Below are 13,808 nucleotides of genomic sequence, written 5' to 3' on the forward strand. Positions count from 1 at the left end.
TTCCATGTATTTCTTCTACTCCTCTTTTTTTTTTTATTTAAAGATTTTATTTATTCATTCATGAGAGACAGAGAGAGAGAGAGAGGCAGAGACACAGGCAGAGGGAGAAGCAGGCTCCCTTCAGGGAGCCCGACATGGGACTCGATCCCTGGTCTCCAGGATCACACCCTGGGCCGAAGGCAGCACTAAACCGCTGAGCCACCTGGGCTGCCCTCTACTTATCTTTCTTTTTAATATTTGACTTCCCGGCATAATCTCCCATGCCACTAAGTCTCACATTCACTTAGCCAACATGGCCTAAAGAAGTATGATTGCTCTTTAGAAAGAAATGGATGTGTTCAGTATAAATTGACATTTATTATGTTCTCATCTGTCTTTTTTTTTTTTTTAAGATTTTATTTATTTATTTATGACAGACACAGAGAGAGAAAGGCAGAGACACAGGCAGAGGGAGAAGCAGGCTCCATGCAGGGAGCCTGAGTGGGACTTGATCCCAGGACCCCAGGATCACACCCCGGGCTGAAGGTGGTGTTAAACTGCTGGGCCACTGGGGCTGCCCCCTCATCTCCCAATCTTGACTAGATATATTAACTCTATTAGATGGTCGAGTTTTTTTTTTTTTTTAAGATTTATTTATTTATTATAGACATAGAGAGAGAGAGAGAGAGAGAGAGAGAGAGGCAGAGAGAGAAGCAGGCTCCATGCCAGGAGCCCGACGTGGGCCTCGATCCCGGGTCTTCAGGATTGTACCCTGGGCCAAAGGCAGGCACCAAACCTCTGAGCCACCCAAGGATCCCCAGATGGTCAAGTTTTTGTCTCTATTTACCATAATACCATTGTTCTCTTAATATTTATAAATGAGAACATCTGGGCAGCCCAGGTGGCTCAGCGGTTTAGCGCCACCTTCAGCCCTAGGCCATGATCCTGGAGTCCCGGGATCAAATCCTGCATCAGGCTCCCGGCATGGAGCCTGCTTCTCCCTCTGCCTGTGTCTCTGCCTCTCTCTCTCTCTCTCTCTCTCTCTGTGCCTCTCATGAATAAATAAAATCTTTAAAAATAAATAAATGAGAACATCTGTTTTCAAGGAAAATTTTGTAAGAAAATAAGAACTGAGCTATTTCTGTATTTTTAACATTCTTCATTAAATACGGCATTGTTTTTAAGTAGGCTCCACATCCAATGTGAGGCTTGAACTTACAACCGTGAGATTGAAAGACACATGCTCTACCAACTGAGTTAACCAAGCACTGTTTTGTACATTATTAAGATAAAAATTGCAGATGACCTCCTTGGTTTCCTTAAGCAGATAACAGCAGTATAAAATACTTGAGAACAGTGGTTTTCAATTGTCTTTTTATGAGCTGTTATCATTCCTGGTTGGAACTATAGTCTCTAGAATCTTTTTTTCTAATTAAAATCTGTTGGAAATTTACCTAAGTACTTCATCTTGTGTACGCACTGTTGTTAAATTTTCTTTTAAGTTCTTATTCCAATTGTTCATTGTTGGCATATATTGTATATTGACCTTGTATCCTTGCAGCTTTGCTGTAGTGTACTTGCTTATTAGTTCCAGGAGTATTTTTATAAATGGTTTGGAGTTTTGTTTTTTTTTTAAGATTTTATTTATTTATTCATGAGAGACACACAGAGAGAGAGAGAGAGAGGCAGAGACACAGGCAGAGGGAGAAGCAGGCTCCATGTAGGGAGCCGGATGTGGGACTCGATCCCGGGTCTCCAGGATCACACCCCAGGCTGAAGGTGGCGCTATACCGCTAAGCCACCAGGGCTGCCCTGGAGTTTCCTATAATCACATCATCTGTGAGTAAAGATAGATGTATTATTTCTTTTCCAAACTCCTTAAACCTTGTCTTTTTATTTTTCTACCCAAAGAGTGACTTTACTAGTTTTAAAAACAGGTAATATAGGATTTCTTTTTTGTATTATTAAGAGTTTATTTTTAAGTAATCTCTATACCCAACATGGAGCTCAGACTTACAACCCCCAGATCAAGTCACATGCTCTACCAGCTGAGCCAGCCAGCTGCCCCTATAGGATTTCTTTTAAAGTCTAATTTTCTCTTTTTTTTTTTAAGATTTTATTTATTTATTCTTGAGAGACACAAAGAGAGAGGCAGAGACACAGGCAGAGGGAGGAGAAGTAGGCTTCATGCAAGGAGCCTGATGCAGAACACTATCCCGGAACTCCAGGATCACACCCTGAGCCAAAGCAGATGCTCAACGGCTAAGCCACCCTGGCATCCCTAATTATTCTCTTTGTCATCATTGTTTGTCAAACTCCTTTGTGAGTTTGATAAATAAGGAATTTCTTCCAGTTAGTTGATTGAACAGGTTTCTTCTTGTTTTTAAGAAAATCATAGAGTAGAACTTGAACAATCCCTTCAACTATATGTTGATGATCCCATATCAACTATATGTATATATATTCCTATTGGGAAAAGATTCATCAATCTTAGTTTAGTCTCTTATTACTCAATCTGAATAAAAATAATAGGTTTTTTTTTTTTAGTTTTTCTTAACTATATGGCTCAATAGTATATTTTCTGTGTTCATTCTTCAGGAAACACAAGAAGCAAGGAAGTCATTTAATAAGAAGGATGAAGAACATGTATTGTCAGGAAGGGAAAAGAGGTTGGCTGAGCAGGTGTCCTCATACAATGTAAGTAAGAATAAAATATATAAGCGTTTATTTTCTTCTTTTTCTTTTAAGAGCGGTCATAAGTTTTGTCATTATTTTTTAAAAATTTATTTATGTATTTGAGAGAGAGAGTATGTATTAGTTGTGGGAGGGGCAGAGAGAGAATCTCAAGCAGAACACTGAGTGTGGACCCCAACTTGGGGCTGGATCCCACAACCCTGAGATCACAACCTGAGCCGAATCCAAGAGTCAGATGCTTAACTGACTGTGCCACCCAGGTGCCCCAAGCTTTTTTTTTTTTTCCTATCCTTCAGTATTGTCTTTCTTGTTTCTCTTTCTTTTATACATCTTCCTTTTTACCTCGATCTTTTTCTGCATGTATGTCCTGAGAAATATCCCACTTTGTTGTATTATATACATTTATCTTAAATCCTTTTTATAGGATTTTTGTAGGATTTTTTTTGTATTCATGTAATATTTTCAATTTGTATTTTTTTTAAGATTGTATTTATTTAATCTTGAGACACAGAGGAAGAGAGAGGCAGAAACATAGGCAGAGGGGATCCCTGGGTGGCTCAGCAGTTTAGCGCCTGCCTTTGGCCCAGGGCGCGATCCTGGAGTCCCGGGATTGAGTCCCACATCAGGCTCCTGGCATGGAGCCTGCCTCTCCCTCCTCCTGTGTCTCTGCCTCTCTATGTCTATCATAAATAAATAAATCCTTAAAAAAAAAAAAAAAAGAAAGGAAGGAAGAAACATAGGCAGAGGGAGAAGCAGGCTCCATGCAGGGAGGGACTCGATCTCAGGACTCTGGGATCACGACCTGACCCAAAGGCAGATGCTCAACCACTGAGCCACCCAGGCGTCCCTTTCAGTTTACTTAAGTTATATATCAGAAATTTAATTTCTAGAGATTAGTAACAGATGATCAGAAAACAAGAGCCCTGGCCTTGCAGATACTTCCACCCAGAGCCGCCTGCGCCACCCAGCCATGGTCAGTCCCACCACGTTCTTTGACATCACTGTGGACTGGGAGCCCCTGAGCTGCATCACTTTCGAGCTGTTTACAGACCAAGTTCCAAAGACAGCAGAGAACCTACCTCCCGTGGGTACTGGAAAGAAAGGATTTGGTAGTAAGGTTCCTGCTTTCATAGGATTATTCTAGGACTTATGTGCCAGGGTGGTGACTTCACACGCTATGACACTTGTGGTAAGTCTACCTATGAGGAGAAATTGGCTGATGAGAATTTCATCCTGAAGCACATGGTCCTGGCATCCTGTCCGTGGCAAATGCTGGACCCAACACGAACGATTCCCAGTTTTTCATCTGCACTGCCAAGACTGTGGTTGGGTGGCAGGCAGGTGGTCTTTGGCAAGGTGAGAGAGAGCATGAATATAATGGAAACGATGGAGCAGTTTGGGTCCAGGAGTGACAAGCCCAGCAGGAAGATTACCATTGCTGACTGTAGATAAATCTAATAAATTTGACTTGTATTTTACTTTAACTACCAGACTATTCCTTTGATAGCTCAGGAAAGCACTCCTTTACCCTCATCTGCTCAAAAAATCTGATAATCTCTATGCTCTCACTGCAGTTCAGTGGATTCCACATTTTCCTTACTCCCCTCCCAAGTCTAGCTGGATTGAAGAGTCAAGCTTATGATTGTGAAATAAAAACTAAACAGCAATAAAAGAAAGCAAAAGCCTTACTAATTCCTAGAGATCCTCAGTTCATATTTTATATTATAAGCAGATTTGGAATATTCAATGTGAAGATTTAAATATTGGAGAAAAGAATCTAAATTTATAAACTAAACACTTTAGTATTCATTTGACATTTTGTTATTTCATTATATTCTCTTACTTTAAAGAAAAAAGCAAAAAACAAAAACTGGTGATTGTTCCAGCTCAGAGAATAAATGTAAATTACCAAACCTTTCAGCCCTGCAGTGTTTAGGTATTTAAGGAAAATTACTTGTTCTCAGTGTATTAGTTAATGAAAAGTTCCATAAATGTTAAAAACATAGTTAGCATGATTAGTTGGACATATGTAGACCAGTACACAAACACTAAGCATACATGAAACATTCTTGGAAACTGACCAAAAACTCCACTTACATGGGACATTTTTGAAAACTGACCAGCTTAAGAGTCAAAGCTCAACAAAACTAAGAATCACTATCATTAAAGCCATGTTCTCTGAACTCAAGAAATTGAAGTAAAAATTCAGAATAATTTAAAAGACTTATACAAGGGATCCCTGGGTGGCACAGTGGTTTGGCGCCTGCCTTTGGCCCAGGGCACGATCCTGGAGACCCGGGATCGAGTCCCACGTCGGGCTCCCGGTGCATGGAGCCTGCTTCTCCCTCTGCCTGCGTCTCTGCCTCTCTCTCTCTCCTCTCTGTGCATTCTCATGAATAAATAAATAAAAATCTTTATTAAAAAAAAAAAAAGACTTATACAAGTGGAACTTAGAAAAATTCAGAATTTGAATTTTGCATGAAAAACATGAAAAAAATGAAAAAAAAACATAATAATGAAAGTTAGAAAATACCTAGACATGAATAACACAAAAATATGACATACCAAAAATGTACGCAATGCACTATCAGGTGGTACTTAGAAGCAAAATTTATAGCCATAATGAGTTCTGTTAGAAAAGAATAGCTGAAAATCAATAAGCTGGGCCTTTTTCCAAATAGGCATTTCCTTTTTTTTTTTTTAATACATGGTTTAGTACCTGTGCTTTTTTTTTATTGGAGTTCAATTTGCCAACATATAGCATATCACCCAGTGCTCATCCTACCAAGTGCCTCTCCCCCCAGTGCCTGTCACCCAGTCACCTCAACCCCCCACCCACCTCCTTTCCACTACCCCTTGTTCGTATCCCGGAGTTAGGAGTCTCTCATGTTCCATCACCCTCACTGATATTTCCCACTCATTTTCTCTACTTTCCCCTTTTTTCCCTTTCACTAATTTTTATATTCCCCAACAAATAGGCATTTCCTATACTACACCTCCCCTGTGACCCTACAGCATCACCCTGGGCATCTACTTAAGGCAAATGAAAACCTAACCAGCACAAAGATTGAATATGCTTTATCCTTAATGTCTTCAAAAAGACTTCTATGAGAAGCTCTGCCTCTGAAACTAATAATACACTATCTGTTCAAATAATTCAAATAGTTGAATTTGAATTTTTTTTTAAACTTTCTTTTTTTTTTTTAAGATTTTATTTACTTATTCATGAAAGACACAGAGAGAGAGAGAGGCAGAGACACAGGCAGAGGGAGAAGCAGGCTCCATGCGGGAAGCCTGATGTGAGCCTCGATCCCGGAACTCCAGGATCATGTCCTGGGCTGAAGGCAGACGCTAAACTGCTGAGCCACCCGGGCTGCCCTTGAATTTGAATTAAAAAAAAAAAAAAAAGAAAAAAAAGATTTGCACATTGGAAAAAAGTCTTCTATAAGAATGTTCAGGGATCCCTGGGTGGCGCAGCGGTTTAGCGCCTGCCTTTGGCCCAGGGCGCGATCCTAGAGACCCAGGATCGAATCCCACGTCGGGCTCCCGGTGCATGGAGCCTGCTTCTCCCTCTGCCTGTGTCTCTGCCTCTCTTTCTCTGTATGTGTGTGACTATCGTGAATAAATAAAATAAAATTAAAAAAAATTAAAAAATAAAAAAAAAAGAATGTTCATAGAAGCTTTATTCATAGGGGCATCTGGGTGGCTCAGTGGTTGAGCATCTGCCTTTAGCTCAGGTCATGACCTTAAGGTCCTGGGATCAAGTTCTGTATCGTGCTCCCCACAGGGAGCCTGCTTCTCCCTCTGCCTGCGTCTCTGCCTCTCTCTCTCTCTGTGTCTTTCATGAATAAGTAAATAAAATCTTAAAAAAAAAAAAAGCTTTATTCATAATAGCAACATTCTGGGGACAGCTCAGATGCTTATCAATAAGAGAAAGAAAAATAATTCAATAAAATATTACTCAGAAATAAAAAGGAACAAATAACAGGGTAGCCTGAGTAGCTCAGTCAGTTATGCATCTGCCTTCAGCTCAGGTCATGATCCCAGGGGCTTGGTTGGGATCAAGCCCCACATTGGTCTCTCTGCTCAGCAGGGAGGCTGCTTCTCCCTCTCCCTCTGCTTAACACTCTACCTACTTGTGTATGCTCTCGCTCGCTCTGTCAAATAAATAAATCTTTTTTTTTTTTTTTTCAAAAAGGAACAAATTACAAATAAATGGAACAACTTGGATAAGTCTCAAAGTCATTACACTGAGTACAAGGAAGTATGTACAAGAAAGTACATACTGCACCATTCCATATATATGAAGCTCTACATTAGCAGAATGAATCTGTGGTAGAAAAAAATCAGAATACTGGTTGTTGGGGTCACGGTATGAGTATTGACTAGGAAGGGGCAAAGTGTGATAGAAATGTTCCAGATTTTGAATTATAAAACTCAGTGACTGTACACTTAAGATTTATGCATGTTGGGGGATCCCTGGATGGCTCAGCGGTTTGGCGCCTGCCTTTGGCCCAGGGCGTGATCCCAGGGTCCCGGGATCGAGTCCCACGTCAGGCTCCCGGCGTGGAGCCTGCTTCTCCCTCCTCCTGTGTCTCTGCCTCTCTTTCTCTATGTCTATCATAAATAAATAAATAAATAAAATCTTTAAAAAAAAAGATTTATGCATGTAAATTTACCTTAAAGGAGAAAATTGTGAACAAATGTGGAGTTCTAGCTAATGAAATGAATGCTAAAGTACTTAGGGATTGTGTAATGATGTCTACAGTTTACCTTAGAATGCATCAAAGGGTGCCTGGATGGTACAGTCGTTTAAGCATCAGACCGTTAATTTCGGCTCAGGTCATGATCCTCAGGGTCCTGAGTTGGAGCCCTCTGATGGGTTCTGTGCTGGCTGTGGAGCATGCTTAAGGTTCTCTCTCTGCCCCTCCCCCAGCTCCCCTTCTGTGCTCTGTCTGTCTCTAAAATAAAATAAAACAGGGCAGCCCAGGTGGCTCAGCGGTTTAGCACCACCTTCAGCCCAGGGCGTGATCCTGGAGACCTGGGATCGAGTCCCATGTCAGGCTCTCCCTGCATGGAGCCTGCTTCTCCCTCTGCCTATGACTCTACCTCTCTCTCTGTGTCTGTGTCTCTCATGAATAAATAAATAAAATCTTTATAAAAAAAATAAAAATGAAATCTGTAGGACAGGCCAAATCCTGTCTTGGATTTGGCAAAACCTATTAGGGTTTGTAAAAGCCCTCCTTAATGTTCGTTCATCATGACTGCTTAATCATTTTGCTTCATGATCATATTCTGTCCATACTCTGTACAAGTAAAGTTTTTTTTTAATTTTTATTTATTTATGATAGTCACACAGGGAGAGAGAGAGAGAGAGAGAGGCAGAGACACAGGCAGAGGGAGAAGCAGGCTCCATGCACCGGGAGCCCGATGTGGGATTTGATCCTGGGTCTCCAGGATCGCGCCCTGGGCCAAAGGCAGGCGCCAAACCGCTGCACCACCCAGGGATCCCACAAGTAAAGATTTTCATTTCTACCCCTCTTCCTCTCCCCTAGGAATCAAAAAGATCAGAATCTCTTATGGACATTCATCATAAGAAATTAAAAAATAAGGCTGCCGAAGAGAAAAATAAGCCCCAAGAAAGAATACCATTTGACCGTGATAAAGATCTCAAAGTTAATCGGTTTGATGAAGCTCAGAAAAAAGCTCTGATAAAGAAATCTAGAGAACTAAACACCAGATTTTCACATGGCAAAGGCAGTATGTTTTTATAAGTAAGTATATCTCAGTGAGGTATATTTTCAAACTGATAAATTTGAACTTTTCTAAATACGCTGTTATCTATAAGTAATTGTGTGTAAAAATCTATTTCCTTTTATAATAAAGTAGTTTATAACCTGAAAATCTTTTTTGATAAGTCCACCATGAGTTTTTGAATATTCAGCCCTGTGGGATAAAAAATGTAGTTAACTGGAAAAGTAGCCTTGTCTTCAGGCATTGCTATTAACCAGGCATTGCTATTAAAAACACTAAAATTACATTTTAGTTTAAAAGAAATGGCAAAGGAAAGAGTGGTTTAAGGTTGGGTAAATATGCATGCTTTTTTAAAGAACAGAGAAAGATGTGTTTATCGTTTCTGTGTTAAACAAGGTCACAGTTAGAAAACGTTCATTGCTTTGAAAGCTTCTAAGTTAAGGTTTAAAATCACATCCTTCATCCAAGCCCAATCTGACCAGGGTTCATAAAGGTGAGTAAGGAATTACATAAAAACTGAGGTTGCTCCTTAAAATCTTTAATTGTATGAAACCTACATCAATATTAAAATATGGCTTTAAAGGAAAATACAGGGGTGCCTGGCTGGTTCAGTCGGTGGAGCATGTGACTCTTGATCTCAGTATTGTGAGTTCGAGCCCCACGTTGGGGTGTAGAGATTACTTAAAAATCTAAAAAATTAAAAATAAAGGAAAATACGGTTAAGGTTAGAAACATTTCCAACTTACTAAACTTTCTTATTCTTACTTCAGGGGGATTTCCCTGTGCAATGAAGAAAAGTTGAAGAACACTCTTTTGTCAGTCTGTCCACCTTTATTCCTTTGTTTTGAGTTTCTTAAAATTAGAGATTACTTTAGTCTTAAAAACCATACAAACGTACCTTGTGCTGTATGTCCTGTAAGTCACGTGGAAACCTAAAGTCAGTATTTCTTATGTGGAATAGAATTTTATGTGTCTTTGGCTTCTGAGGAAGTGTGGGCTTTTCTTCAAATAATTATTTTGAGGGCAGCCCGGGTGCCTCAGCCATTTAGTGCCACCTTCAGCCCAGGGCATGATCCTGGAGACCCGGGATCGAGTCCTACATCAGGCTCCCTGCATGGAGCCTGCTTCTCCCTCTGCCTGTGTCTCTGCTTCTCTCTGTGTGTGTCTCTCTCATGAATGGATAAATAAAATCTTTTTTTAAAAAATAATTATTTTGGGGATCTCCCACCTATTCCCTAATTTTTGTGGTGTCTCCCAAGTATTGTGTAAGATCTGTTCAGGACTATTCACTGAATCTCCACCAGTGTAGACCTCCTTATCAGCTGTTCCTAACCTGCCCTGGAGTAAGTGTGTTGAGTCCTTGCAGTAAATCCATGCATCTGAAATTGTTCGGGTTTTCCCTCTAAACTGCAGCCAGTGAATACACATTTACAAATAGAGGGCTTGGAGGTTTTGTCTGTTTTGTTGACGTTTTGCTTGTTTGGGCAACCAGGGCTTTTCGTTTCTTGTTTGGGTTTTTTGTGTTGGTTGGTTGGTTGGTTGGTTGGTTGGTTGGTTGGTTTTTAAGTAAGAAAGAAGGGCCTCTATGTTATCTCGTGTACTAAGAAAAACTAATTTGATTTTTCCAACTTTAATAAGTACTTCTAGGAGAGGCGATCTAAGGGACAAAATATGCCATTAACAATTAGCAGTGTGAAGTCAAAGACTTGGTCTCTCTGGGCTCAGCCAAAGCTTTCTAAGTCTTTAAACTTTGCTTTGAGGTTATCTTATTTTACCCATTTATATTTAACAGATTTTAGCTAATTTATTGGGGACTGATCTTTTATATCAATCATGAGTAGTCTTTTTTAAAAATCAAGTTCATAATCTTGAAATATAAAAATATGAATGGAAACTCTAATCATAACCACTCTAATGAGAGTACGTAACTTGGTAATGCTTTGAGGCACTGTCTCTTAAGATGTTAAATAGAACATTCTAAATAGTTAAAGCCTAAATTCAAATTCTCTTAGTTATGTTTTATTACAGAGTCATCCTAATTGTTCACTAGTTCTGTGTTATAGTTTTGATAAAGCATGAGGGGTTTTGTTTTTTTGTTTTGTGTGGGGGAAAAAAAGAACACAAAATGAGAGACTAGGTAGGAGGTGGGAGGTTTTAATGGAAAAACATTCTGATTCTTAGTTCATTTAGGCTTTGTGAAAATTGAGTACAGTGAACTGTTGAGATTATGGCACAAGTTATTCCTCGTTGCTCTTTTATGATATCAGCGTAAACAGTAGCCTACTCAAGGAGTGTAGCTTTTAAAGAGATGAATTCTCCTAAGCAAACTGAAACAGCTTCTTGTCTAAGCAAAATTGAACAGAGCTACCATTTGACTAAAGATGTCATTTTTAGTAATATTTTCTGAATGCAGAACATTGTGCAAAAGCATCCACTGCTCTCATTTAATTTCGTTATAATTTTCCTGGACGAAAGGAAGACATGTTTTCCAGTTCCTCACCCTTCTATAAATTTCTAACATACAGTTTTGGGAAACTTTGTATTTTTTAAAGTAAAAATATCACCTTTGGTTACTTCTTTTTCTTTGTTTTATTCATCTTAAGGGGATAGGATATTTCTGCATCACGTAGTTACTGTTTTTCCCGTCACCTTGAAGCGTCTTTGTCCTCTGCAAAAGAGAGAAAAACCTCTTCTCTCTGCCTGATGCTTTCCATGAGTTACCATCTTACTGCTCCCTTGGGTGTAATGCTCTTTCATGCCATCCCAGTTTTAATCAAACGTGAGGCCAGACCAGAGGTTTTTATGCCCCTCGGAGAGACTAAGCCCAGTAGAATAGCATTGATAATAAAAGAACAGAGTTGCTATTTACACAGAATGGAAAGGTGCTCAGGGCAGCCCCTCCCCTCTTCCAAAGTGGTAAAAAGCCTAATTAATTCAAGTCTCCATTCATCTGGCAGAAAATTAGCATCAGCTGGCATTTTATATGCAGTAGTGGATGAGTGAAGGACTATAATCATAGCTCACTACTTGCTATTGTTTTTGTTTTAATATTCAACTATAGTAGTGTTTTAAAAGTTAAATGAAGAATAAACTCAAATATATTAAAAAAAAGAAAATTAGCATCATTGACATCTTCTAATAAGACCTTTTTAATTTCTTGTACTTCTTGGCTAAGTCTTATAGAACTGTGGCCTCCTTTGAAACTTAAAAATGAAGGGAAAAATTAAAAAGCCAACACTAAGTTCAAAAGATGAAGCAGGGGCAGCCTGAGTGGCTCAGCGGTTTAGCGCCTGCCCTTGGCCCAGGGTGTGATCCTGGAGACTCGGGATCAAGTCCCACGTCGGGCTCCCTGCATGGAGCCTGCTTCTCCCTCTGCCTGTGTCTCTGCCTCTCTCTTCTCCGTGTGTCTCTCATGAATAAATAAAATCTTTAAAAAAAAAAAAAAAAAGATGAAGCAGATACTGTAACATTCTTTTCTGTTGAAGGTGACATCTAAGTTCATTGTACCTGAAATTACATGATTTTTGTCCACCTCTGTAAGTTGTCATCTCAGATAGACTGAGTTACTTCCATGAATAACCACATTACTGATAAATAAATGGTGGCGTTAGCAAGGGAGGGGATTGGGAGCGGGAACAGAAGATGAGAGATGGTGGCTACACCATTCATTATCACATAAATTAGAACCTTTTTATATTAGCAAAATATTGTAAATTAAACCATTGCTCTTTAAAAAAACAAAACAGGGATCCCTGGGTGGCGCAGCGGTTTGGCGCCTGCCTTTGGCCCAGGGCGTGATCCTGGAGACCCGGGATCGAATCCCACATCGGGCTCCCGGTGCATGGAGCCTGCTTCTCCCTCTGCCTGTGTCTCTGCCTCTCTCTCTCTCTCTGTAACTATCATAAATAAATAAAAATTAAAAAAAATAAAAATTAAAAATAAAAAAATAAAAAAACAAAACAATGACAAAAATCATGGTCTTACTAAGAGGTTTTCAGTCATGTTTGGATATAGCAGCCATTTCGCATTTAATTTATCTTTTGAACTTTTAATAGTTCTTTTAATTAATGAGTTTTTTTAGAAGCGAGGTTGAGATTGACATGGTACCAAAACTTCCTTGCTCCAGAATAGATTAATAGTTATTCTATAAATTATTTGGTCCCGAAACATCACGGCACTTTTTATTTCTTATATGGGGTAGATCATGTTAATATTATTACTCAGAAACATATAATCATGGGAGATAGGTTTCTTAAACTATAAGAGTCCTTGTCTTGTGTCTTTTATACTTCTTTCATGGTGATGATAAACATTGTTAGAAAAAATAACTCTCTGTTGAGTATTGTACCTACGAGGAAGAATTAACATGGAGGAAAGTGATTAGAGATAGTGCCTGTGTAACATCCGTGCCAAGTCTTCTATTTCATGATATTAATTTATTTTACTTTGGTTTTTACACCATCATGAGATCTAAGTCTGCAGTTACAGAGGTCATGCATTTCCTGTTATAAGAGAGGTATATTTTTTTGCAGCTTCAAAAATTGTTTTACTGTGCCTGTGGTTTGTAAAATACTATAAAGAGCTATACACTGCCCCCTTTGAATCTTTTCATTTTGAACTTTACAATAAAAGACTGTTTTTAGAAAAGAATTCCTGATGTATAATTTTTTATGTATAAATAAAGTTTCATCTCTATCTGAGAAGCTGAGGTCTTTTCTTTTTCTTCTGTTTTAATATTACTAACTCATCTGAAGCAAGCAATCTTGGCAAAGAGAATATTCCACAAAAATACATTCTGGCCAACCGGATCATTTTAGGAAGACAGCTCACTTGCCAGGTTTTCATTATCCCAACATAATTACAAACAGTAACTGTTTTCTTTAGACATGCAAGACAAATTGGAAATGCTCTTAAGAGCACCATGGCACAAGAGGGCTAGCACTGGCTTATCACCAAGATTCCATTGTTTTGGAACGGTCGGTGGATGTTTTCAGGAGTGTTTGATTATCAGCTTTTTTCTTTCCTACTTCCCAAATTCTTTCAGAACACATGTATTCTTTTATCATTTGGGGTGGAGGGATTATCCCCCCCCCTTTTTTTGTAAATCCTACCCCCCCTTTTTTTGTAAATCCTAATTTTTTATTATATAGGGTTAGTTGAGGATGAGAAACTTTTCAGGTAAAATGATAAGAAACGTCTTTCTGAAGAGATGTCATTTAAGCTAAAACCTAAAAAATGAAAAAGATGCTAGCAGTGTGAACAGTGACTGACCACACATGCAAAGGCCTTGAAGCATTAGTTCTGAGGTGTTTGAAAAACTGCACCAGGGTGGACGGTATGTAAGAAATACAGGGGCTCAGGGTTGGTCCTTGCTACTGATG

General features: G+C 39.1%; 1 protein-coding gene across 3 annotated transcripts in view; it reads left to right on the forward strand.

Annotated features, from left to right (window-relative positions):
* Window positions 1-13,130, forward strand: part of GPALPP1 (GPALPP motifs containing 1) — a 51,604-nt gene extending 38,474 nt beyond the window's left edge. For all 3 annotated transcript variants that reach the window (XM_072783014.1, XM_072783015.1, XM_072783016.1), the window contains exons 7-9: window positions 2,578-2,676; window positions 8,229-8,447; window positions 9,198-13,130. In XM_072783014.1, the coding sequence (XP_072639115.1) occupies window positions 2,578-2,676; window positions 8,229-8,447 (318 nt within the window). In that variant the 3' untranslated portion in view covers window positions 9,198-13,130. The remainder of the gene's footprint in view (window positions 1-2,577; window positions 2,677-8,228; window positions 8,448-9,197) is intronic.
* Window positions 13,131-13,808: the final 678 nt, after the last annotated feature.

The sequence above is a fragment of the Canis lupus genome, chromosome 17, assembly GCF_048164855.1.
Source record: "Canis lupus baileyi chromosome 17, mCanLup2.hap1, whole genome shotgun sequence".
Lineage (NCBI taxonomy): Eukaryota > Metazoa > Chordata > Mammalia > Carnivora > Canidae > Canis > Canis lupus.